Below are 26,894 nucleotides of genomic sequence, written 5' to 3' on the forward strand. Positions count from 1 at the left end.
GGTTGCTCTCTGGTTGCATCAGGCTTCTCAACCTCTGCTCGAAGGTCAGCTTCAAGCTGCTACCCAGGTGAGGAGGCAGCAGCCTAATCTGGATATTTCAAGTCGGTGTACACGAGGGAAGCTGAAGAGTCAGGATTCGCTGGAACGCTTTAACGTGTTCAGGTCAAGCTAACCGTGACTCACTACCTCTCCTTATGAACCAGTCACCCACTACGTGACTGCTCCAGGCGAGGCACTCACACCTCTCATCTCCCTGAGACAGAGAGATGGTGTGTATGTCCAAGAACAGGCCATGGGTAGGAGAGCCCAAGAGACTTGGCTGAATGCCTGCTTTACTGCTGTGTGACCTTGTGTAAGTCACTGAATGTCTCTGAGCCTCAGTTTTCTCTCCTGTAAAACAGGAAACTGATAGGGCTTTTGTGAGGATTAGCCATAGTGTATATAAAGCACTTGGCACGTGTCAGAGGTTCAATAACTGATCACTATTATTTAAAACCTCCAGGTTCTCAAATCTAGGTGTTCTCAGCTTTTTTTTTAAATTTTTATTTATTTATTTATTTATTTTCCCCCAAAGCACCAGTAGTTAGTTGTATGTCGTAGTTGCACAGCCTTCTAGTTGCTGTATGTGGGACGCGGCCTCAGCATGGCTGGAGAAGTGGTGCGTCGGTGCACGCCCAGGATCCGAACCCGGGCCGCCAGCAGCGGAGCGCGTGCACTTAACCGCTAAGCCATGGGGCCGGCCCATGTTCTCAGCTTTTTGAAGTCGTATTATAACTCCAACTTTTCATATTTCTTTCTCATCAATAACGCTAGAAATCTCTTGGTCATAAAAATCATGGGGAATCTCAACTTCAATAGACGCTGTAGAATCCAGCTCAGACTCCACCTCAAGAGGCTCATGACTGATTCAGTCTTTGGGGTTGGGACTGTTTTCGGGCTTCCATTCATGTAACTACACCAGAAAGATTTCCAGGGCCAGGAAAGTATTTTTGTGATCTACACACAGATCATGAGCTTAGGCTGTTGGCCTGCCCTGTGGGGCTCTATAGAAGAGGAGGAATACTGAAGGCCAGTGTTGCAGGATTTCAGAATATTCACGAGAGTCACTTTATGGGCACTGCCATCCTGTTCCTTTACAGGGAGGTGTCCCAGTGCTACTGTGAGGGTCAGTAAGTGCACCCACAGGACCAGCCTAGAGAAAAACAGCCTAGAGGAAAACAATCTTCCGCCCACTCTCTGAAGACTGTGAGAATACAGGCTATAGGTTGGGAGGTGGGAGGGTCACTATGTGCCCTCATCACAAGAGAAAAGCACACTCTCACCCATGGAGTAAGAGAGTGATGGAACACAGTGTCATCAACTCATGAAGTTTGAAGGCAGTTCTGCTTTGAAGCAAGGAAGTGATTTCTCCTTTAAGAGCCCGGTTTTGCAGGGATAAAACTCCGGGCAAATCAGCTGTACAGATATGGTGGCACATCTACACTCCCAACTCTACGCCAGTGCTTCTTAACCACAAGTACACATGACAATCACCTGGGGACTTCTTACAAAATACCTATGTCTGGGCCTCACACCAAAGACTGTGATTCCGCAGATCTAGGAGAGAAATAGGAACGTACTTAGAAAAATCTCTCCCAGGGGATAAAACTGTGTATGCACGGTCAAGAACTGGTCTAGTTCAATGTACAAATCTAGATTCTGTTCTGTTGTGGCTCACATCTGACACTGGTATGCCTTCCCACCTGCAGGGGGGCTCAGGGAAAATTAGGAGACCTGAGGGGTCTTCCTGGACCTGCTTGCACAGGAAGAGCAAGGAGCCCTGCCGGAAAAGCTGCTGCTCCAACGCCCAGAGAACGGAAACGTGCAGGTGACAGAATCCACAGTAACCGACTCGGAGAGAACAAGGACTCACGTGATATCAGGTCAAAAGACTTCTTGTCCTCCGCATTTGGCTTCACCTGGCAGGTGAGAAGGTTCAACTTAGCTGGTTGCCTGTTAGACTGGAAAAAAGAGAAAATGGAGAAGTTACGGCAGCTCTACCCTCTCACCTGCAGGTTCAGTGCCCTGGAGGGCAGGCCTGCAGTTCCATGCCGTCAATTTGATGAAGTCTTCTTTACCCCACTAGAATTCTGAATCTCATTACAGAAGGAAAAATTTTTAGGTGGCCTACTAAACATCTTTTAACTGTGTATAAATATCTTGGTGATTAATCAGAGTGGAACCAAGATAATCCACCTCACTTTGAATGAAGAGTGGACACGGTCCATGGAAATGCACCTTTCTGGAACCTATACATATCCAAGCACAAAGAGCTGACACTTTCAGTACTGTATCTTACTGTGAAATGTAGTTGAGTTTCATTCATTCATGTAAAACAACCCCAGTAATCAATCATCCCACACCTGATGTCCCAGCTATCCACAAATTTTGGTTGCAATGGGAAATTTACATTACTTCTCTTAAAAGTACAAGGACAATTACCACCTGTGAGACATTGTTTAATGAGCCCCAAAATCTGGAGAGAGGGAAAATATAATAGGGATTTCCTATCACTTATCAGCAAATCTCTTGGTCACACATACAATTCAGACAGACTCTGCAGTATCTAGATAGTCATGCCAATTTAGGCTTTGCCTAAATGGAGTCTCACCGCATAACCATCCCCTGGTCAAAACTCTTTCTTGCCCTCCTACCTGCCTTTGCCCAAGGTCACATGCTGGCCAATTTGATGCCAGCATGCGTGCCTCCTGCAGGAACTGACCAAGGAGTGACATGCCTGGGCTTTGCTCAAAGAGAAGTCTGCTGCAGTAAGCAATGGACTCTTTAGTCAGGCCTGTATACCTGCCCCAACTGATAGTCATGATTCTGAAAATCCCCATCCCAGGAGGATTTCCACCCGAGGAACTTAAGTTTTTAGGGAAAACAGAGGGAGACGGAGAAGGAAGAGGCGCTATCAGTGACCAAGTCAAAGCCCCAAACAACAGAGATGGCATATGATCAAGACAATTTCAATGACACGCCGCACCTCTCATTCTCAACAGTGGGCACTGGACAATTAATTTCTGTTTACCTTCCTGTGCTTGCTGGACAATTTTGGGGATCTTCCTCCCTCTGTGATTTCAATGAGATTAGAGAAAACAATGCCCCTTGTCCTGAATCTATCTGTTCTGAAGTGAGCTGTCTGGGGGAGGAAGTGAGAGACCTCAAGTGACTTCATGTTCACTGCATGTACATTTGACTTAGACATGGACACTGGAGGTAAAATCCTATACAGGAGAGTTTTGCCTAAGAGGAAACAGTGCTTGGGAAAAGATTCCTGTACTGCAGAATCAGTCACCAAACCCAGAATGCGGAGGCAGGAGGTCGTGCGCCTGCGAATTTTTCTTAGAAGAGACCTAGAGTTTGGCTTGCTAAAGGCCTTGGACTCCAAAACCAGCAGCTGCAGCCACAAACCTAGGCCTGGGTCCACTATAGAAGGAACTGTTAGTCCTACATCTCATCTCTTGGGATGTTGATAAAATTGCTGGATTTCCCATATGAATGACAATGATATCTGATAGCCTGAAAAGCTGGCAACCCTAGTAATTGGCGAGACTCTCATAGAATACCATGTTCCAGTATGGCATCCACATTTAAAGAAGGATGTAGAAAAGCTTAGGGAAGATCAAGAGATGATTAAAGGAGTGGAAAATGAGAACTTTGAAGATCGGTTAAAGGCACTATTTAGTTCAGAGGAAAGAAGGCTGGGAGTGACTTAATAACCACCTTTAAGTACATGAAGGGCTGTTATAGGGGAAGGCTGGGCAGATGTTTTCCATTTGAACAAAAAAGAAATGCATTCAAATTGTAGAAGAAGATTTGAGCCAGACATAAGGAAGAACTTCCCAAGCTTACGTTGATTATGCATACTAAGAGGTTTCAAATTTCTTAACATAAGTAGGGACATCTCTATAAAACTTAAGAATTATTTACTTATTTATTTTTTTTGTGAGGGAGATCAGCCCTGAGCTAACATCCGTGCTAATCCTCCTCCTTTTGCTGAGGAAGACCTGCTCTGAGCTAACATCTATCACCAATCCTCCTCCTTTTTTTACCCCCAAAGCCCCAGTAGATAGTTGTATGTCATAGTTGCACATCCTTCTAGTTGCTGTACGTGGGACGCGGCCTCAGCATGGCCGGCGAAGCGGTACGTCGGTGTGCGCCCGGGATCCGAACCCAGGCCGCAAGTAGTGGGGCGCGCGCACTTAACCGCTAAGCCTCCGGGCCGGCCCTTAAGAATTTTTTAGACACCATTCATATTTGAACATGGCAGAGGGTTAAGTAGAGCATTTCTTTTTTTCCCCAAATCTATGCTACTCCAGTGTTTCTGAACAACCTTACCAACAGATACAACCAAGTAATAGATACAAAATGTAAAAAAAGGAAAAAATACTCAGTTCACTATTAACTGATTCAGGAAAATTAAACGGCACCATTCACCTCTCATTTCTAAGCATGGACTCCTTCAACGTATATTACCAGAAGGCTTCTGATAATAGGGTTTTATATAGTTTAAGTCATTCCATGACTGACCCACAACGTCAATGACAATGACATACGGTATTTTTTCCCTCGGAATTTTGTCAAGTCTACTGGATATCTGCCACATCAACATGAACTTCCTCTGACAGATACATCCTGCCTATATATAATGTTCTTCCCCAAACGCCAGGGAGACATTTGACAAATGACCTATCACCCCAATGTGAATTCGAGGAGCAAAGAACGCAATTTCTGACTGTTGAAGCATCCGACATAGCTAGCACTAAGCCCAGGAACAGCAGAAATCAGAGCGGTATGCTCGACCAAGGTCCACGGACCCAGGACCAGGGGGCTCAGGAATCACTACACTAATAATAGGAATCCAGCTTTGTATAACTTTCCAAAATTTCAAAGTACTTCCTCAACATTTAGTACTAATTTATAGGTATATTGATTACAAGAAGGTATAATCTTTCCTGGCATTTCAGAAGACTAAAATCAAAGTAAGACTAAATGACTTGCCCTGGGCTACGTCACTGTGGAACAGTTTAGGAAATGCTATCATATTGTTTAAGTAAAGGAAAGAGAAAAGGAAAAAAAAAAGAAAAGGAAAGAAAACTAAGGAAACATGTATTTATGAGTCCTTACTGTTGATGATTCCTACCACGGTCAGAATAAAAAACCCAGTCTCTATCCCCACCTCCAAGTGCCGCCTCCAGGCTCCTTCTGACTTCAGCTCCCGCCACTGTACCTGCGGCTCCCTCTGCTGGGCGGTGAGGGCACTGGCCTCCCTCCTACATTGCCCTGCTTACTCCCTCACTCCCTCCAGGACTCTCCTCAGAAAGGAAGTTTCCTGGCCTGACCACCCTCCTGTGGCTTTCCATCCCCTCACACCCTGCTGTGTTGTCTTCCTGGCTCTTAATACTCCATATTTGCTTCTTGTCTTTCCTCTCACTAAGGGCACACATTTTTCTGCTTTGTTCACTAAAACGTGCCTGGCATACAGCAGGCACTCAATAAATATTTATCAAATGAATGAATGTATTTCCAGGTGCCTTACATATACTATCGCATGTACTACCTGTGAGGAAGTCTTTTTAGTTTCCTTACCAATTAAGATGAAGAAACAGAGGCAGAGAGAGGTTAACAAACATCCCTAACATCTCCAGTAAGGAAAAGGCAGAGCCTGGAGAACCGAACACATGTCTGAGTGGACCACAGCTCCCTCCTTTTTCTGCTTCCAATGTGGAAACACAACAATACGAGAACCCTCAGAACGGCCGGATGCCCCAGCACATGAGAACATCTCCTTTTGAGAAGAGTAAGGGTTAGAAATAGAGCAAAGGTTCCAAAGATAAACTTTTATTTTTAGCATCTTCTCAGGTCATTTGACTCTCTTCCAATTACTTTCATAATTGATGAAAAAGGACATTTTAGAAGCCTATTTGAAATACCTACTCATTTATTCATTGGACAAGATACTTAGGTCTCTACCACATTCTAAGCACATATGGAAAACACATGGTCCGTGCCATCAAGCAGGTATGGGAACCAGACCCGACCATGGACCCAGAATGTGCCTAGTGCCCGGGGGGCCCTGGGCCTGAGCTCGAGAGTGCACCAAGGACTTCAACAAGGCTCCACAGAGGCAGCCTCAACCCTGAGTGAGGACTTAGAGGAGGGAGTATGGACAAGACAGATGAGCAGGAAGTGAGGAGGAGCAGGTGCAGGCACCTGTGGGGTGAGAGGGGACAAGGGCGGTACGTGATGCTGACGGGAGGCAGGGAGCGCACTGCACGTGGAGCTAAGGAATTCACATGCCCATCCCAGGAACCCTGGGGATCTACTGAGGGAGTTAATCCAGAGTGACCAATCAGACTTGCACTCAGGGGGGTGGCTGGTGGAAGAGGCCAAGAGAGTAAGACTGATGAGGCACGATGGGGCCTCAATTAAAGCTATGGTAATGGTACTGTGGGCCAGGGACTCAAGATACATCTAAAAAGAGAGCTTTTTAATAATTATTCCAAAATAACCTCTATAAAGTGTGTGGATCACCCAGTCCAGGCATTTGAACGGAGTGGACGGAAGGCCGCACTGTCCCTGCAGGCTCTGCTATCGAGCAGCATCTTTCAAAAGCTACAAGTGCTGCCACTCCAAATAGTTATGACACCTTTCAAAAATGAAGATTCTATGCTCTGTTCCCTGAAATTCTGAGGCTTGTCCTTTTACAGATTTTACTTTTCATTAAAATAACGCATATTCACAGAAGAAACGCTAGGAGACAGAGATAGTTCAAAGAAAAAACTGAACATGTTAATCCCACTTTTACACCCAGAGATAACCATTGTTAATACCTTGATTTTAACAAGATATCTGTGTGTGAAATGTCTGTTTTAAAAAACCAAGGGCTGGTTCAACTTGTATATATTGTTTTGCAAACTGCTTTTTTCAATTAACAACATACACAGACGTGTTCATTTTACACACACATGCAGCAAAGCTGTTCTCGAGTTTCTGGTTTTTGAAAGTGTCTCAACTAGGGAAACCTTGGGCACGTTCCATGAACAGCAGTGATGAAGATATTATCCCTCTGACATGACGCTCTGCTACCCAAAACAGAAAGTGGCCGTTCAGCTGGAAAGCCATCAGAAATGTAAGTAGAAATGCGTGTGGCAACAGAATGAGTCGATTCTGATAAATGTTTCTGCGTCTCCTGAAAGAAAACAAACACCACACAGTTGTCCTCAGACAGCTCTGTGCGCACCCTGGTGAAGTGTTTTTGCTGGAGGTGTGAGGTTGTTAGCACAGGCATATTCTCTGTTAGCAGAAAACAGCTGCTACTGGAATTAATATCCAGAAATAAAATTATCTCCCCCATCATCCTGTTGAATTGCTTTGCTTCACAAACAAGAAGTGAACATCATTAATTACTTGGGAAGTAAGCCGATCCAGCCAGGCTGAGGCTGCTGTGTGGAAAGAGGTAAAAATAAAGTAAGAAAGCTCTCTTCACTTCCTATGCTAGTGGCTTGTACCAAAGCTGTTCAGATCATTATGGTCATTTCAACCTTTTCATTCAATAAATATTTATTTACACACCTACTATGCCCTAGAGGAACACATATATTTGGCACGCAATCAATAACCACAATAACCCCTTAGCAAGAAGTTAGGTACACACTGAACACCTATCACTGCAGAGAGATCTTATCCCCCAAGTTTTAGTACAGTAAAACTACTGGCTTTTGGAAAGTATTTTGGTTTATTTGGGGCAAAGTTAACAGTTTTCATTTACTGGGCACCTAAACTGCTAGGTGCTTTATATAAATTTTATTATTTAGTTCTTATAATAACCCTATGAGCCAGGTACTGTTACTGTACCCACTTTACAGATGAGGAAACCAAGGGTCAGGAAGGTGAAAGTAAACCGATCAATGTTTTACAGAAAGTAAAAAGCAAAGCTGAGAGCTGAACCAATTTCTTCCCAGAGCTTTTCCCAGTTATCACATGGTTTCCTTTCAAGGCAAGCCCTTGGAACATTTGTAAAGTAAGTGAAAATATCTTTCCTGTTTTTCCTTTCTGCTTCTTCCTGCCCTGGAATGGCCAGTTCCCTCATTTTCCCTCCAGACCACTTAATATTCCTACTGAGAAATCCCACCCATTCTTGACATGATCCACATTCCAAAATTACTATCTTGTGGCCACAATTAAAGCTCTCCCATCCCTTCAATGACCCTTCAGACAGTTTAGGTGAGGAGGAGATGATCATCTAACTGAGGTAATTCATCCTAGAGTGTGGATGACGATGAATTCCCTTAAATCTCCCAACCATTTTAACCATAGGACTGATTTCCAGTTGGCAGAATGTGTGTATGTGTAAGAAAGATGTATTTGAAAGTGCAGATTTTCTCGAAAATCTCTTATGACAGGAAGGAACTTGTCACTTTACTCTTGAGAGTATGTTCCACTCTAGAATCAACATTAAACAATACTAGAATGTAAGTAGGAAAAAAAAGAGCTTATCAGGTCTCCTAATAAGAAATGGGGCTGATGTTGTTATCACATCTGATGAATGTGCTGGATATTCATCCATTTAGTCATTTCCACAAGCATTTATTGAGTACCCACTATGTGCCAATATATAGAGTTTGGGCCAATGCAGGAAGAACTTTTAGACCTACTTTACATTAAAGTTACATTCCTATTTAACTGTGGTAACCACTTTAATCCATGCCTCATTATCCAACAAGAGTTCATAAACTGAAAACCCTGACTTAGAATAATTGTACGAAATGCAATAATTTGATGATAAAACATCTGAGCTATATGTTTTTAAGTAAGTATTCTCATTACATTTTATTAACAAAATGGGCAGTGAGTTGCTGAGGCAAAAACTCATCACAGGTTTCTATTACCCTTACACACAAACGGCAGTTAATTAAAACAAGGGCAGCACCACCATCTTGACAGTCACCCAGCTCTGGTACCAGGCACTGTGCTAAGTGTTTTACATATAATGACTCGTTTAATTCCTCAGAACCACCCTAAAAATAATTACCACTATTATTACCCCCATTTGAAAGATGAAGAAATCAAGGCACAAAAGGGTTAAGTAACTTTGCCTTAAAGTTATATCTAGCAGAATATTAGGTGAAGGGAAACATTTTTAAGGAATTCATAATTTCTTGTACTGTGGAGGGTGAGGTAGGGAGTACTGTGAAAACCAAATGATTTCAGAGTGCAGGTCCTTTGTTCTATACCTTCAAATTTGTAAAATCAGGACTTTCCGTAGTCTTTTTACCCCCCAGAACCAATCACATACACTGTAAAAAGTGGGTAAAATTTCTGAATTTGTGGGCTCTAAATTAACGAGGTTCTACTCTATTCACTTTTCTGCTATAAGCACAGTTACACGCACCACACAGAATCACATGCACCATGTCCAACCTCCAAGGCAAGGTCTAGAAGCCTCAGCTCTCATAAGCTGCAAGGCCAGGGGCTGTGATCCGTAACCTCTTTTATGTTTTAATTCTTCATTTCATCCTCCCCTCTTCTTTCAAGAAACAAATTCCTTGCAGGAGTTTCCTCCAATCTCTGCTCAGCGGGAAAGCACAGAGATTTATTTGGCAGTTCTCCAAATCCTAGGCGGCTTCAGCCCCATGACACCCTCGTGACTCCAGAGGATTAGTCAAAAGAAGGCATTGAGGGTGCGAGGCTTCTGCTCTTTGAAGCTGAAATGGGAGACTGCCATGAAACACATGGCTTTCACAGAGCCACACGTTGGGAACTAGGCTCCTGCTAGTCTGTCTGGAGCAATGCAATATTCTGTTAACTTACAACAGCCATTTCTTCACACTGTAAGATACACGGGAGAGTGGAGACACACCACAGATTTGGATTTGGAGGCAATCAGAGTTGGTTTTGAGTCTAGGCCCAGTCACCCCCTACTGGAGCCACGAGCAAGTACCCGAGCTCTTCTGAGTCTCAAGTCTTCTCATTATAAAGAAGGAAAATAATGCCCTCTCTGCTGCGATCCTGAACTAAGGCAGCATGACAAGTGGCTGGTGCTCTATTTCCAGGTGGGAGGCAGCACAGGCTCCGGATTTCAACTTCTTGGGTTCAAATCCGGCTCTAGCAGCCAGTGGTTATGTGACTTTCAGCCTTCTTCCCTTTAAAGTGGAGATAACAGCATTACCTCGTGAGGATGTTGTAAAACTTAAGTGGGAAAACATGTAAAGCCCCTAGCATGTAGCATGTGCTCAGTAAATGTTAGCTACTATTTTTATAATTACTGCTATTTCCCATGTATCTCTTCTACTGGTGTCCACAGCTGATACCTAAAAATCTACTGTTATCAATCTCCCTCTAGATGCAGGCAGGATTCCTTGTTAAAATGCAACTACCTCTGGGAGAGTTACTCATTAAGTCTCTCAGGTTCAAAGCGCACAGCAGATCCTGTCTAACAGGAGGGTTACAGAGGAGTCACTGCTGGGCCATCGGCAGTGGGAGGGGAGAGGGAGGGGGGGAGGGAGCCCTGGCAAATGTGAAGACACTTGCAAATAGAGTGAGGGGACTCTAGGCAGACTGAGAAGAACCAGAAGAGGGGGTTACAGGACCCAGAAACTCGGGGGACTAAAATAAAGAAGGAGGTGGTGAGAATCAGATTTCAAACTGGCCAAGCTGGGGATGAGGTTGACTAGCCAGTTCAGGAACTTTACCCAAGTCCTTGCAAATGGGGGTAGATTTCCACACTACAACCCGCTCCTCTCATCATTCTAAACTATAACACTGGCAAACAATGGGGGAGGGACTCAGTGGTTCCCCATCCTGGCTGAAGAGCAGAATGACCTGGGAAGCAATCCTTGGGCTTCACCTCCAGATCAATTAAATTAGAACCACTGGGAGAGGAACCAGATGAGTCTAACGTGCCCTCAGGGTTGAGAATCACTGGATTCTTTCAGCCAATTGTAGCCTCTACCAATCACTTGTAATGGTTTATTCAGATGATGCGTTATTCAGAATGATAAGGGTTTTCATCTGAAACAAACTATAGAGTCTATATTGATACTGCTAATATATAATCTTAGGATTCAAACAGTGAAAAGGAAAAGACTCTTCACCAGAATTCAGATATAGTAAAAATCCCTCCTTAATGTATTATTTAGAAAAAGAAACAACCTGTAAGACGTAACCAAATAGATTTCTAAGCTTATATTTTATGGAACTTGAATTCAGGAAGCCCTCTAATAAACGTTGATGTCTGCAGCTCTGCATTTGCAACATGGCAGAGGCCAACAAAGATATTCCACCAGAACCCCTGGGTTTTGGAAACAGCACTGCTTATTTTATATGTCCCAAAAGCATTATCTGCGTGGAACAACTGTTTCTTCTGCTGGTGACCACGACTATGTAACCACGGGCCCTCTAGGACCAGTTCAGTTGACCCCATCTCACCAACAGACTAATTACGAGTTGTTTTTCAGGAACTGAGACACCTCTTGTCCAGTTTAGGCTGGTTGAGACCATCAACCCATCAACTGGGCCTGTGCAAATGCCCAATAAGTGACCCTTTTGACGTCAAGGGGCCGAAAACTCCACCCTCAGATTATACTAACACTGCCATTTTGTGAACATGCATCCTATGAAGGCCATGAAGCTTGTCCTATGCTTGTGCAGATCATCATTACCCCACTTCTCCTTACCTCCAATCATCCATCTCCACACTTGTGCCCCAAGCCCTGGATCCGGGAGACAGATTTGAGAGCACTGCCTCTCGTCTCCTCGCTGGCTGACCTCACAATAAAGCCATTTCTTCTCTCAAAAGCTGATGCTGTAATAACTGTTTTTTTTATGTGCATCAGGCAGAGAACCCCCACTTTGTGCAGTAACAACTGTTAAGATTCAACACCAGCACCTTTGGATCTGAGGCTGCATTTTGAACTTAATTTATGAAAGTCAACTCTGGCCTTTTGTTAAAAAAAAAAAAAGAGGGTAGGTGGGAGTTCCATGTCACAAAGGCAGCAGGGTGAGGAGCTGGCTGATAAGGAGAAGAAAAATGGCACCACCTGAAGCTGATGGAAGAGACACAAAACAGAATTATTATTCAAATGGGGAAAGGAGCAATTCAAATACAGAATTAAAATAATACTGGTTCAGGATGTTGTTACAAAGTTTTTCTATGGTTCTTGCTTAATTGGAACTTCTGTTATTCCAACCATAAAGTATTTTTTAACTTCATTCTTGAATGTTGTCTTTTTTTGGTATCCAGAATATAGAGACAGCAATAGCTTTCAAAGAGTGCCTTATTTTAATCTCCAAATGACTCTTTAATGAGAATGAGGAAAGTGATACCATTTCTACCCACATTGGCTTCTCCTGGCTCCCCAAACACACTTCCTGGCCTCAGGATTTTAGGCTATCCTCTTTGCTCTATGTGGACTGCTCCTCACCTAGCGTCCCTGTTACCTGCTCAGAAAAGCCTTCCCTGACCCTGCTAATGCAACCCCCATTTATTTTCTCTCACAGCACCTGCTCACTTCTTTCACAGCACGTAGCCTCTGTTTACTGCAAGCTCCAGGAGGGCAGGGGCCACTAATTCATCCCTGCCTCTGGAGTACCTGGCCCAGTGCCTGCTTAGAAAGACTCAACAAAATATTTTAATGAGCAAATTATATTCATTTTACACTGGAGAAAACTGAAGCTCCAAAGACTTAAGTAACTTATCCAAGGTCCTACAGCTTGTTCAGGAGTTTGAGCCCAGGTCTAACTGGCTCCAAAGTCTGTCATTCTGCGATTCACCATGCTGCTTCTAACCTCCTGGGGAAAAGAAAATAGTCCCTTCTTGCAGCGACAATGGAGACAAAGATGTGGAATCAGGCGGAGTCCAGCAGAGCCTCAGAATGCCATAAAGGCCAACCACAGAAACAAGGTTACTAAAACACCCTACCAGGAAGGGGGCAATCCACTGCGCAGGTCTCCTCAAGCCTCCTGAATGCACTTTTAGTGCATCTGTTAAAACCCTCGCAGTGGAATGTTATCTTGGAAAAACAACCGTCCTTTGGAAACGTCTGCAGTCCCATGAGCCCAAAGACAGGGAGAGAGACGCCAAGTTCTTGTGTTGGTGAAATGCCCTGAAGGTGCCAGAGGTGCTGTTAACCTCTAACAGGCAGAAATGAAATTCCCACGAGAGGACAGGTACCCAAACCGGCTTCATAAAGTGCCTGGAGGAAGAAAGAAACAGCAGTACAAAGAATTCCAATAAACCGCAGTTTAAAATGGAGGTAGTAATACATTAGGGAAGAAGATGTAATAGAAATAATAATAGTAGCTAACATTTATTGAGCACTAATTCTGCGCCACATCGTTCTAATTACTTATAATCAATGAACTCATTTAATCTGTACACCTACTTATGAATTAGGCACAATTAATAGCTCCATTTTATTTAGACGGGGAAATCCTCACTAGTGATTCAGTGTCATTTGGAATTCAAATCCAGGCAGTCTGGCTCCAAGATCCCACCCTAGCTCAACGAGATAATGACACTCTTAAGTTTATAGAACACTTAGCCTGGTCCAGGCTCTACAAAGCTTTAAACGCATCATCTCATTTAATTCTCACAACACTGAAAGACAGGCACTGTTACTATCCATTTCACAAACGAGGAGTAAAGTTAAGTATCTTAACAAAAGCCATACACACTAAGTAGCTGAAAGGGCATTTCACTGCAGGTTGACTCAGAGGGCTGTGCTCTTTATCTCCCACCTTTAAAATGATCAGCCCACCAAGCATCATCTAAAGAGGCTCCTCCTGGTCCAGAGTCCAGCTAGATTCCCAACCTTTAACAGTGAAACACCAAACCTTCTTAGTGGACTTCTGTGTGATATTATAAGTATTTCCAGTGTTGGCTGATTGAGAAAAAAGTAACTATGAACTTAATGATTGTTATGGTGTTAAACATAAGCATCTGTAGGCATTGGAAAAATTTAAAACTTTAAAAAGTTCGTCTTCAGATTCAAAGATAAACCCACAGACCCCTGTGAGATCTTCATGACCCCCTCTCCTCCCTTCCTCCAAGGGAGGACACCCTTCTCTACTCTAACACCCTATGATTGATTCAGTGACAAAGTAAGAAGTTTGTTTCATTCCAAAGAATTATTATTCATGAAACTTTCAAAGACCTAACAACAAGCTAGCATCTAAGGAAAGGCCTGTCATGTACTGGAGAGACCACAGGCTTTAGAGTTTGAAAACTGGTCCGGCTGTTTACAATCTGCATGGCCCTAGGCATGGGATTTAATCTCTCTGAGTCGTAGCTGCTTCATCTGTAAAATGCAATTTCATTCAAAAAGCATTCAAGCAGCACTAACTATATGTCAGGCAATCTGCTAGGTATTGGGAAATCAACGGTGAGTAAGACATAGTTTCCACCTCCTAAGAACTTCCAGACTAGTGAAAAATGAAGATGGTGACATCTATCTTGTAGGGCTGGCTTGAAGAATGAGTACAGGGCACGCTCTAAGAGCTCAATAAATGGTAGTCACCTTTCTCTTTTCAACCCATTTTTGAACCGTGACACTGAGGCTAATACATTCAGGAAGTAAGGGTTTTCGAGAAGCAAAGCTTCTTATACTTCTGAAATTAATTTTTCAGGATTATTACAATAAAGTAATACTTCAACTATAATTCTTATATTTTTTCTTTGATAATTTGTTTTATATTTATTATATACTATAAGGCTTAGAGTAAAAAGAAAGGACAAACAATTCAAAGATATAGAAATCTATTTATAATAGTTTGGTGGCTTGATATAAACTTCTTTATCCTTAAGCTTTGAGGCTGACTAAAATGTTGCCACAGATTTGTCAGAATTGGTATTTTATTTTTTTAATTTTTATTTAATTTTATTTTTTTCCCCCCAAAGCCCCAGTAGATAGTTGTATGTCATAGTTGCACAGCCTTCTAGTTGCTGTATGTGGGACGCGGCCTCATCGTGCCCGTCCGGGATCCAAACCCGGGCCGCCAGCAGCGGAGCACACACACTTAACCGCTAAGCCACGGGGCCGGCCCTAGAAGTGGTATTTTAAAATAAAAGCATGTTATACTGGGCTAAGAACACACTAGATGGTCCATAAATGGAAGCCGCTATCAATATTATTATCGTAATAGCAAATTCAGAGATTCTCACTGATTTTGATTCCCACAGTGCTGCAATACTTTGAATAGTAAATAAAAAACATTTATGTCTTTGAACAGATATGTGAAAAGCAATGAATTTGCAGATGAAATCTTCTAGGGATGGGCTGCAAATCTTGCAGGTGTACAGAGCAACGTATTTCCTTCTACAATAGTAAGCTGGGGAGATGAATGGCCCCTGGAGAGGATCTTACGTGGGTGGTCAAGCCAACGGACCACGCCTCATAAATCTAAATGCACACTTGACCCTCTCGAGTCACTCTGACAAGAACAACTTGCGGGCCGGCCCTGTGGCTTAGCGGTTAAGTGTGCGCACTCTGCTACTGGCGGCCTGGGTTCGGATCCTGGGCGTGCACCGACGCACCGCTTCTCTGGCCATGCTGAAACCATGTCCCACATACAGCAACTAGAAGGATGTGCAACTATGACATACAACTATCTACTGGGGCTTTGGGGAAAAAAAGGAGGAGGATTGGCAGTGGATGTTAGCTCAGAGCCGGTCTTCCTCAGCAAAAAAAAAAAAAAAAAAAACAACAACTTGCATACGTGACACCAAGTGGGGCCTTTTAAACAGGAGGAATTCCCTGGTGTTAAGGAGTCCAAAACAAACGCCCTCAGTTTTCTGACAACTAAAGCTCTTTTACCCATTTTTTCCAAAGATCACATGAATCCCATATGTTTTCCCAGGAAACTGCTGTTCTTGATTTTCAATCTGATTCTAAGTAATCAATGGTGTTTGCCAAGTCAGGAAAAGCCAGCTAAAACTGGCTACAGAGACCTTTCTATGGGAGCAGGAATGTGACTACAAGTGATGTAACTGGGAGCAAAAAACTGTAGCCTAAAGCCACTGAAATGCGGGGAAAGGAGTAACACAAATCAGTGGAGGGAATCAGAAGTTAGGTGGAGGAATCCATTTTCCTCTGTGCTGCTCTGGGGGCAGGAGAGGTGGACCCACAATTTCCGATGTTAGCAGGAGAGGTTGTCTGTCAAATGATTTCGGTACTGCCAGTGACATCCAATGAAGTAACACTGATAGCCATGACTACTATTAACTGAGTGCCCTCACAGTACGTTATTTCACTTAATCCTCACTATAAACTTTATGAGTTACATACTTTTCTCAATGTCACATAGTGACTGGCAAAGCTGGAATTCAGACTCAAATCTGACAGATGCCACCGTCCATTTTCATAGCCACTTAACAATGCAGCTGATGTGATGTCTGTTGTTGATTAGAGCCTTAAGAAAGCATATCAACAGCTGGCTTGGCCACAATAATGTGTTTGGCAAGAAACGAAAAGGGAGGGTAGGAGAGAACAGGGCTGTCTGCATTATTTTTATTTTTAACAAATTGTCCAAGGTCATCTAACTACTAGTGAGCAGTGCCTTTGATTCACTTCATCAGCTCCGTGATCTCCCGTCACACTGTGCTGCCTTCCACAGCAGGTTCTTAAGAAAGACAAGTAGACAGAACATGATAAGGCCATTACATAACTTGTCAAATGCTTACTGAGGACTGTCATAGCCAGGCGAATCCCAGGGATGAAGAAGGCAAAGAGTGTTAGGGTACAAAGAGCAAATCTTTGACTAAACACTCCCCATCTGTATAAAGTCAGATGGTCAGAAATGTTCACTTTAGCATATTTAACCCAAAGAATACTTCCCAGGAGTGGAGAAGTAATAACTTTTTTTCCCTGGGGTTTTTCTGGTTTTTGTCTCTGCTCACACATACTGCTTAGACCCAACCCAGCTAATAAAATCAGTCCATATCAGACAAGAGTTCGGCTCAGGAAAGCTGACTGAAGAGCAGGCACAATCACATCCAGGCAACTGCTGCCCACATGTTCCATCTACACTTTACAGAGCTGCAGCTGAAACCTCTCAAGAGGCCTGTTAATTGAAGAAGGGCTCCATTCTAACTGCTGCAGGCTTTACCGTCTATCGACCACCCTGGATGCCTTTGCAACTTGCCCATAGATAGGTCAACCTTGTAGCTGCCCAAAAATACAGGATATCCAAACCAGAAGAGGCCACACTGAGGTTTTTATCACAAAAGTGCAGGGCTGTCTGCATTGTATTGTTCTTATAAATAAATCACCTCTGGGAGTCACGCCCTGTTCAGGCCATCGAAGAATTCCTGCCTGCAGGTACCGGCATGTGCCTCCCTCACATGCTGACTCCAAAGCACTCCCCATTCAGGGCTGTGTCCTCTGATGGCCCAACTTGGGACCCCATGCTGGGGAGGAACTCGGGTTGCAGGTGAGGGAGAGTTCAAGTCTTGGGGTGTGTGGGACTGTTTAAGAGCAGAGTCTCAACCTGCACTAGATTTGCAGCTGTGCCATTTGCTAGCTGTGTAACTTGGGTAAGTGAAGAACTCGGAGCCCTAGCTCCATCATCTGAAAAATGAAGGTAACATCACCTCTCACTTAGGATTCTTTTAAGGATTAAATATCACAATGCATTACTGTGCTGGTGAAGGCCTGGCACATGGTAAACATTCAAAAAATGTTAGCCACCATGCTGCTGCTGCTAGGATTGCGTTTGAAAAATTGAAGTTAGACACTGTTGCATCACCTATAAAATAGGAACAACAGAAGCTACATAAAATAGGTTGTGGATATGTGCTCAGAACAACGAAGCCCTGCCCATGGTGAATACTCAACAAATGTTATCTATTCCCTTAAGTGTTTCCAATCTTGGATCACATGATGAGAAATCTTTATGATACAGCCCCACAAGTATTTGAATCACCAAAATAATGAGCAGAGTGGGTCCCTGCGCAGCCAGCAAACACTGACCATTAAGCACTCATGGAGGTTCTGAGCGTGAAACCCCAGCATTTACCAGTCGTGTGACTTGGAGAAGTTCCCTAACCTCTTTTAATAACAGCAGTTATCTGGTAGGTCGTGGCAACAATCACATATGGCAATATGAGTAAAGCATTTTCTATTACCTGGCCCTTAGTAAGTGCTTACTTAGTATTAACTAATGTTCTTATTACTGTCAGAAGTTCTTCATAGGACTCCTATTTCATAAGGTAACTAGGCGTGGAATTAGATATGAGAAGGTCATTTTCCACCTGTGTATCTTTGCTGCCTAGTCCAGCACATGGCCGAGTGGAAGCTTAATAAAAGATTGCTGAATAAATGAATAATTGTTAGACAGCCTCAGTGATAATTACTAATTGATCTAAGTCTATTAGCAGGATTTCTGATATCAGATGGGTGGCTGGTCACAACTGGCATGATAGTTAAAAAATCTCAGCTGGGGCTGGGCCAGTGGTGTAGCGGTTAACTGTGCACGCTCTGCTTTGGCAGTTCAGGGTTAGCAGGTTCGGATTCCGGGCGCGGACCCGTGCACAGTTCGTCAAGCCGTGCTGCGGCGGCGTCCCATATAAAGTAGAGGAAGATGGGCATGGACTAGTTAGCCCAGGGCCAATCTTCCTCAGCAAAAAGAGGAGGACTGGCAATAGATGTTAGCTCAGAGCTAATCTTCCTCAAAAAAAAAAAAAAACACACACACCTCAGCTGGGCCGTCTGAAGCAAGCTGAAGACCTCTGAGGAATCACCCTAAAGGTTCTGCCGGGGGAAAGGGACAGAGGTAATGTATGGACCTGCTCAAGGTCCATAAAGGCCAATAATTTTTTTTTTTACTTTTTTTTTTTTGGTGAGGAAGACTAGCCCTGAGCTAACATCCATTGCCAATCCTCCTCTTTTTGCTGAGGAAGATTGGCCCTGGGTTAACACACATGCCCATCTTCCTCTACTTTATATGGGGGATGCTGCCACAGCATGGCTTGATAAGCGGTGCATAGGTCCCTGCCTGGGATCCGAACCTGCGAACCCCAGGCCACCAAAGTGGAGCACGAACTTAACCACTACGCCAGTGGGCCAGCCCCAAAGGCCAATGATTTTTAAGATGCACATAATCATCTAGCAGGAAGGGCTCGGCCACAGTTATGTACTGACCACTTTCCGTGTGTCACGGTCTGTGAAGGGGCGGAAGACAGAACGAACAGGACCTGATAAGCGCCCCTGGAGGGCATACAGTCTAGTAAGATAATGGGTCCTTCAGGAAGAGAGGCTGAAGGGAAGGGGCAGATGGACTCATGTCAGACAGACCTGCGTTTGAGTTTCTGACTCTGCCAGCTACTAGCCAAGTCGTGTGCTTCTTTGTGCTTCAGTTTCTTCATCTGTAATATGACGGTGATAATACCACACGGATTGTAGGGAGGATTAAGTAAAATAAATCTTATGAAGTGTGTGGCATGAAGAAGTACTTAGTAAGTGGTACTTCCTTTCCTCCTCCAAAGAGGGAAATCTAAACATGGCTGTGAATAATGAAAAACTGCCAGTGTAATAAACGCCCATCCCTCATTTCTACTATCCTGTTAACAATTAATTGCTTATCATAACTTGAGACACCACCTGGCACAGGGTACTGAAATTTACCCATGAGCTTTTCCTCCAAGCTGGGATTACTGGGTTCAACTGCATGCACCTTTGTAAAGACTCCTGGTGTATTCTGCCATTTCCATTCCCATTTGATACACTTTTCATTATAATCTTTGCATCTTTAAGGATTAAAAAATAATTTCTTGCTAGTTTTAAAAGGGCAAAATAGTAATTACTTATTTTACTGTGCACGTCTTTGACTAACACCAAGATTGAAACTTTTTTGACAAATCTATCAAAATTACAGGACTTTTAGCTGGATATGGGTGATACAAAACATAAAAATAAAATTCTAGTTAGATTGTAAATATCAACTATAACTATGTGTAACGTATGTGTATATTTACTGACAACAATCTGAAGGGAGGGGCCGGCCCAGTGGCTTAGTGGTTAAGTGCGCACACTCCGCTACTGGTGGCCCGGGTTCGGATCCCGGGCACGCCCCAACGCACTGCTTCTCCGGCTATGCTGAGGCCGCGTCCCACATACAGCAACTAGAAGGATGTGCAACTATGGCATACAACTATCTACTAGGGCTTTGGGGAAGGAAAAAAAAAAAGGAGGAGGATTGGCAATAGATGTTAGCTCAGAGCCAGTCTTCCTCAGCAAAAAGAGGAGGATTAGCACGGATGTTAGCTCAGGGCTGATCTCCCTCAAAAAAAAAAAAAAAAAGTCTGAAGGGAAACAGAATACATGTGTTAATAACTTATTATTTTCCACGTTCTATAAAATTGCCTTTATTCTTAAAGAAAGAGGAGTCATAATTGAGGCAATTTTATTATTTTGCTGTTTTATTTATATGTTTTAACCTTTTAACATGATGGACTTTTTGAGTAATTTAAATAAATAGTAACAATAAAGAAAATGACTGAACATTTCATTTCCTACATTACTTTTTCACACAAAGAACATCCTTTGTCACCTTTATCATTCAGAGAACTTTAGTTTTTTCAGGAAAACCAATAATATATCCCAAAAGATAAGATTATAAAATAAAAGAATACCTGATTTGGTTTGAGGGAGCAAAACAAAAAATTCTGGTGAAGCCACATAAGGAGGCAGCAGACCATAGGACAAGATAAGACCAAATTCTTTTGTCCTAAACTCTCTGACCCAACTCCATACATTAAACACATTGGGGAAAATCTCAGTGCTGGTTACATGATGTGTTTGCTGATGAGTCCATGCTGCCAGAAGGCATAACAGGCACCAGACTCACTTAAATTACCAGACACACTTACTGTGGCGTGGGAGATGGTCAGAATCCCATTCTTGACAGCGCACTTCCTTCTCTGCCACACTTTCCGGAGCCTAAAGAGTGAGTCAAACACAACCTGATATGGTATCTGGTTCACGCAATTATACAGTGTTATGTGTAATAATCATTACCAAAAAAAAAAAAAAAAACAACAACAACAAACCAAAGAAAACTCAACCCCAAACCAAAAACCAACCAAATCAGAAAATTTTGGTTGCCTTTTATTATCCCAGGTGGAAGGTAATTCAGACTAGTTGGCACGTACAAGGATGTTCATTATAGCACTATTTTGGATAGCGAAAATGGGAAACAATGGACATCTAATAGCAGGAGAATAAATGCATTATAGTTACATTCATACCACAGAGTATTATGTAGGAGTTAAAAAGAATAAAGTAACTAGAGAATGGCGGTTGTCAAACAGACAACAAATAACAAATGTTGGCAAGGATGTGGAGAAAAGGGAACCCTCTTACACTGTTGGTGGGAATGTAAATTAGTGCAATTGCTATGGAAAACAGTATGGATGTTCCTCAAAAAATTAAAAATAGAACTACTATTCCACCCAGTAATACCACTTCTGGTATTTACCCAAAGAAAACAAAAACACTAATTTGAAAAGATATGTGTACTCCTATGTTTATTGCAGCATCATTTACAATAACCAAGACACGAAAGCAACCCAAGTGTCCATCAGTTCAGTAGATGAATGGATACAGAAGATGTGGTGTGTGTATGTGTGTATATATATATTCCTATATATATATATATATATGTGTGTGTATATATATATATACATACATATATATATATATACACACATATATATACACATACATATATATATACACACATATATATATATAGGAATATTACTCAGCCATAAAAAAGAATGAAATCCTCCCATTTATGACAACATGGATGGACCTAAAGGATATTGCGCTAGGTGAGAAAAGCCAGACAGAGAAAGAATACTGTATGATTTCACTTACATGTGAAATCTAAAAAACGAAATGAAACAGATGAACAAACAAAAAAGAAACAGACTCATAGAAACAGAGAACAAACTGGTGGTTGCCAGAGGGGAAGGGGTTGGGGGGGGGCGAAATAGGTAAAGGGGATTAAGAGGTACAAACTTTCAGTCATAAAATAAATAAGCCACAGGGATGTAACGTATGGCATAGGGAATATAGACAATATTGTAATAACTTTGTATGATGACAGATGGTTACTAGTCTTATCAGGGTGAGCATCTAGTAATGCAAATAAATGTCAAATCACTAATGCTGTACACCTGAAACGAATACAATATTGTATGGCAACTATACTTCAATTAAAAAAATATAACTATGCATGTGCTGACTTACGTAGATTTCTAAAGCATATTGTTGATTGAAAAGAGCAAGCTGTTTTGAGATAATTCAGGTATGATCTAGTAACATTAAAAAAAAAAAATCACATGGGGCTGGCCTGGTGGCGCAAGCAGTTAAGAGCGTGCTCCGCTTCGGCGGCCCAGGGTTTGCAGGTTCGGATCCCAGGCGTGCACCAAAGCACCGCTTGTCAAGCCATGCTGTGGCGGCATCCCATACAAAGTAGAGGAAGAAGGGCATGGATGTTAGCCCAGGGCCAATCTCCCTCAGCAAAAAGAGGAGGGTTGGCATCGGACCTTAGCTCAAGGCTGACCTTCCTCACACACACAAAACAAACAAACAAACAAAAAACCGCAAAAAACTTCTGACATATAAAACAGCACTCTAAATTTTCCATGGGTATATACATATATGTAGAAACATACAGAGGAGGTTCTGGAAAGAGGCATACCACAGTGACAAAAGTACTCTTCTCTGGGAAGGAGGCCCAGACCTGTATTAGGGGTGGTGCTGAGGAGTTTTTAACCATATCTATGAATCTTTTACAAGAAGCTTGTATGAATCTATTGCTTCTTTAATTAAAAACTAGATTTAAAAAAATTAAGAAAGTAACTCAAGATGTCTGCCATGCAAAGAGTGTGGGTGGGGCAGTCTCAGGATTAGAGAAAGTAGCTCAGGGTCCAGGGCTCAAGGATGGATCATCATTTTTGGTAACTCGTCCATCTCTCCTTTAGGGTTCTTTCAGAGCCAAAATGATGCCTCAGAGCTGCTGTAAGAGAATGGTTCATGATTCATTTAGGAAAGCAAACTGTGGCCAAACCATTCACAAGTAGCTATGAGCGAATATACATTGCGAAAATTTTGAATTGATGTTGCTGAAGGATGGAAAAAGCCAAAGAGAACTAATTTCAACTTGGAGGAGTGTTTTTGTGACGCTCCAGGTACAGGTGAGATGCTGCATGTGGCAGATTCACACAGGTGCAGGCAGGTACAAACGCACTAGCTGGGACCATTTCCATCAGGTAAATGGAAACATGCAGGGAACAGTGACTCTCTAGGCTGGGAGAAGGCTTCTCAGGTCTTCTGTGGCCATGGAAACAAACAAATTAGAGGAGACCACTGTAGCTTCTCCTAGGCATTTAAAATACTATCATCTTGTGTTTCCTTTTCCTTCTTGTATTAGTCCTGTAAGAAATCTGCCACAACAGGAATTTAAACCCAACTCTAAACATAGATAATATTGTCTTCTTGTTTGTGTAACTAGCACTAGAAGCATAGTTTTTTCCAAAGCATGCTTTACAGAGGGAAATAAGAATTTGACACCATCTGACCAAAAGTAAATTGAACACACTGTGCTCAAAATGCTAGTTTCCTCAGGAGGTAATGAAGAACCACTAATTGACAAACCGTCCTCAACTTACACCTAAATCACCAGATAGGGAATGTCTGATTAAAGATAATACCTGTCAAATGAGGATACATTTGGTTAATGTAACCAACTCGCTGCAAGCAGTTCTGCATCCCATCTTACACTCACAAGAGCCCATTAAGACAGGTGAGGTGTTCCCTGTACACATTAAGCCAAAACCAGGGTCACCCTTCTCTATCAACACTTAAAATACCAAATAACCAACCTAACCTACTCAGTCTTGAGGAACCTGTCCTGGCTCAGTTTATTCATTTTACTTATTAAGTCTTTATTCATTAGTTTTTCCTCATACATGTGTATTAAGGAAACACAAAAGAAAACAAAAAACCACATTCTCTTGCATTACTAATAAAACCAAAGAAAGTAACACAAAAGCATTAATCTTTCTGGTTAATATAGAGATTGTTCATGTGGGTGCCTCCAGGTCACCAGGAGAAGGGGACCCATATCAAGTCATCCCCTTGCACAGCTGAGAGCATGGCACCCCATCTCTGTGAATGCTTTGAAAGCTTTTACTCTAGGGACTTCTGCTCGAGTCTGCACAGCTCCTGAATGGACTAAGGATTTTTGCCATCTGTTCTGAGAGCACCACACACAATCAGCACAAAAGGAACTTCCTACCAGAAAGTGGCCTGGTACAACTAAACGAGGACCAACTTTGATGCTCAATTACTTGGGCTTCAATCCCAGCACCATCACCCACGAGCTATGTGACTTTGCTCGTGTTACTGACCCCTTGGAGACTCATTTTCCTTATCTGTATCGTGAAGATGATAATGCTCACCTTCTAGGACTATTTTGAGAAAATATAGGTAAAGCAATTGCTCCTTTGCCTCTCAATAAATGCCTTTGGGCTATAAAGTTTTATTATTATTTTAAAAATTTTTAAATTGATTTTCCAATTGTATAAAAATCCTCTAAGTAACGAGGAGCGTTCAAAAACTAGGGTTGGAAATTACTAATGCAAACGACCCTGAGGAGAAAATCACACGACACATCAGCATTGATCATTAGCAAACGACTCTGTCTGCACGTATAAGCATTCCAATTTTTTCCTCCTCCATAGAAAGCAACCACAAGCAGTTCTGGGTTATCATTATTCATCTTTGCTTTCTGTGCAATTATTAGAAGGTTGGACCACCCGATTTCCAACCTCCTTTCCAACTCTAAGATATAATAGCTCTTCCCTTATCTCCTCCCAACAGACTGCGGCAAGGTGAGGGTGAGCACCATATCTCGTTCACCTTTTACCTTTAGCATCTAGCAGATTGCCTCAGACACTAGAGCGCTTAATAAATGTGTGTGGAATGAGTGCATGAAGGAAGAACAGACCTAAAGAACGGAAGAGTCAAGTACGTGAGTTTATGCCAGTTTATGCCTTGCAAATCCCAAGGGTGGTCAACAGCAGCGGAGCCCCCTTTGAAATACGAAGGGGCGATACGCTGGCACTAAGTCAGAAGACCAGGTAAAATCTGGGCTCTTATACTTACTGGCTATATGATCTTAGTCAAATTACTTAATCTCTCTGGATGAGTTGCCTTGTCTGTAGAAGGTGTCAAATGAGCTGAATGAGAGGTACCTGGCAGTGTCTGGCAGGCACACAGCAGATGCTCACAAGATGGTACTATCCTTGAACGTTTTAGGGTTTGAACTAAACAATAACTAAGAGAAGACTCTCGACTTTTCTTGGACATGTTGCTATTAATCACTTCACTTAGAAACAGGCACTTCTAATTTTAAGAAAATCATTGTGGCTTTAGGTGAGTATTGTTAAAAATATGACTGCTACTTCTGCTTCAAAAGATAGGTAACAGGACACCGTTGCCTACAACAGAACATAAATTAACTTTCCTTTTGATGGAACAATAACAGGTCACCACGTTTCTAAGAGGTGCCTGTCCCACAGGTGGTCAGGAAAACAATGGATGCTGAGCCTGAGGCTTTCCAGCAATGTTAACTATGGAATTAATAATTTATGTACACTAGATATCATGCAGCTTGGGCTACAATTTGATCACTGTGTCACTTAAAAACAGCCCAGGTTAAAGCTGTGCTTTTGGTAACTCGCATTTCTTGTCTTCTTTTACTTTTTGTAGGACTCAATTAATGGCCAGTAAACATTCAGTGACTCTACGAAGAGTCGAGTGCTGTGCTATGTGCTAGGGATGCTTTTCTTTCTTTACACTCCACATCAGCAATCCTGCTGGCCCTACCTTCATTATCTACAATCTGATCACTTCTTACCCCTCTACTGCTGTTCCCTCTGCCCCCCATCATCTTCATCTGGGTTCTGCAGCAGCCTCCTACCCAGTCTCTCTGCTTCTGCTCTTACACCCCACACAGTCATTCTTAGCATGGTAGCCAGAGCGAACCCCTCAAAACAAGTTGGATTATGGCATTCCTCTGCTTAAAATTCGCCACGACTCCTCATCTCACTCAATGGCTTATGGTTTGGCACCCTGCTCCCTGCCCCGCCCCCTACCCGACCTTGTCTCCTCTGACTGCTCTCACTCTACTCCAGCCAGGCCAAACTCCTGAGTGTCATCACAGTGGGAGGCATGCTCCTGGCCATTCTCTCCTCCCTCAGGTCTCTATACAGATCATTCTCTCACTTCCTTCAGGTCTTTGCTCAAACATCATCTCACTCAAGTCTTCACTGACCACCCTGTATGACAGCAAGAACCACCCTACCCGCCCTGTACCCCTTGCCTTGCTTTATCTTTCTCCACAGCGCTTGTTACCATCTGACCTCCCATATATTTCCTTCTTTACTGTCTCCTCCTTAGAACATAAGCTCTACAAGGATAAAGCCTTTCTTTTGTTCAATGCTATATTCCCAGTGTCTACAACAGTGCCTGACATATAGTAAGACTCTCAAAAGACATCTATTGAATGCATAAGTAAATGATGAGCAAAACTGACAGTGATCTCACAAATTTATAGGAGAAATAGTTGCAATTTTAACAAATAAATTAAAACAGAACAAAAAAATGCACGCATCCTAGATATAGCCAAGGAGCACGTATCCACAAGCAATCAGAAAACAAGAAGCTTTCTTTTAAAAAAGGATGACAATTAGCAAAGTGAATAATCAAGATTCTACTTATACACTTATTGTGAAGCAGAACCATTTGTTCAAGCAACAGAAAGAAGGCCAGTGTGTCAGGGCC

At 42.6% G+C, this 26,894-nt stretch overlaps 1 protein-coding gene across 3 annotated transcripts in view; it reads right to left on the minus strand.

Annotated features, from left to right (window-relative positions):
* Positions 1 to 26,894, minus strand: part of ASAP1 (ArfGAP with SH3 domain, ankyrin repeat and PH domain 1) — a 355,431-nt gene that overhangs the window by 56,065 nt on the left and 272,472 nt on the right. For all 3 annotated transcript variants that reach the window (XM_058564945.1, XM_058564942.1, XM_058564946.1), the window contains 2 exons: positions 20,909 to 20,978; positions 1,913 to 2,000 (listed from right to left, as the gene is read on the minus strand). In XM_058564945.1, coding sequence (XP_058420928.1) covers positions 1,913 to 2,000; positions 20,909 to 20,978 — 158 coding nt within the window. The remainder of the gene's footprint in view (positions 1 to 1,912; positions 2,001 to 20,908; positions 20,979 to 26,894) is intronic.

The sequence above is a fragment of the Diceros bicornis genome, chromosome 21, assembly GCF_020826845.1.
Source record: "Diceros bicornis minor isolate mBicDic1 chromosome 21, mDicBic1.mat.cur, whole genome shotgun sequence".
Lineage (NCBI taxonomy): Eukaryota > Metazoa > Chordata > Mammalia > Perissodactyla > Rhinocerotidae > Diceros > Diceros bicornis.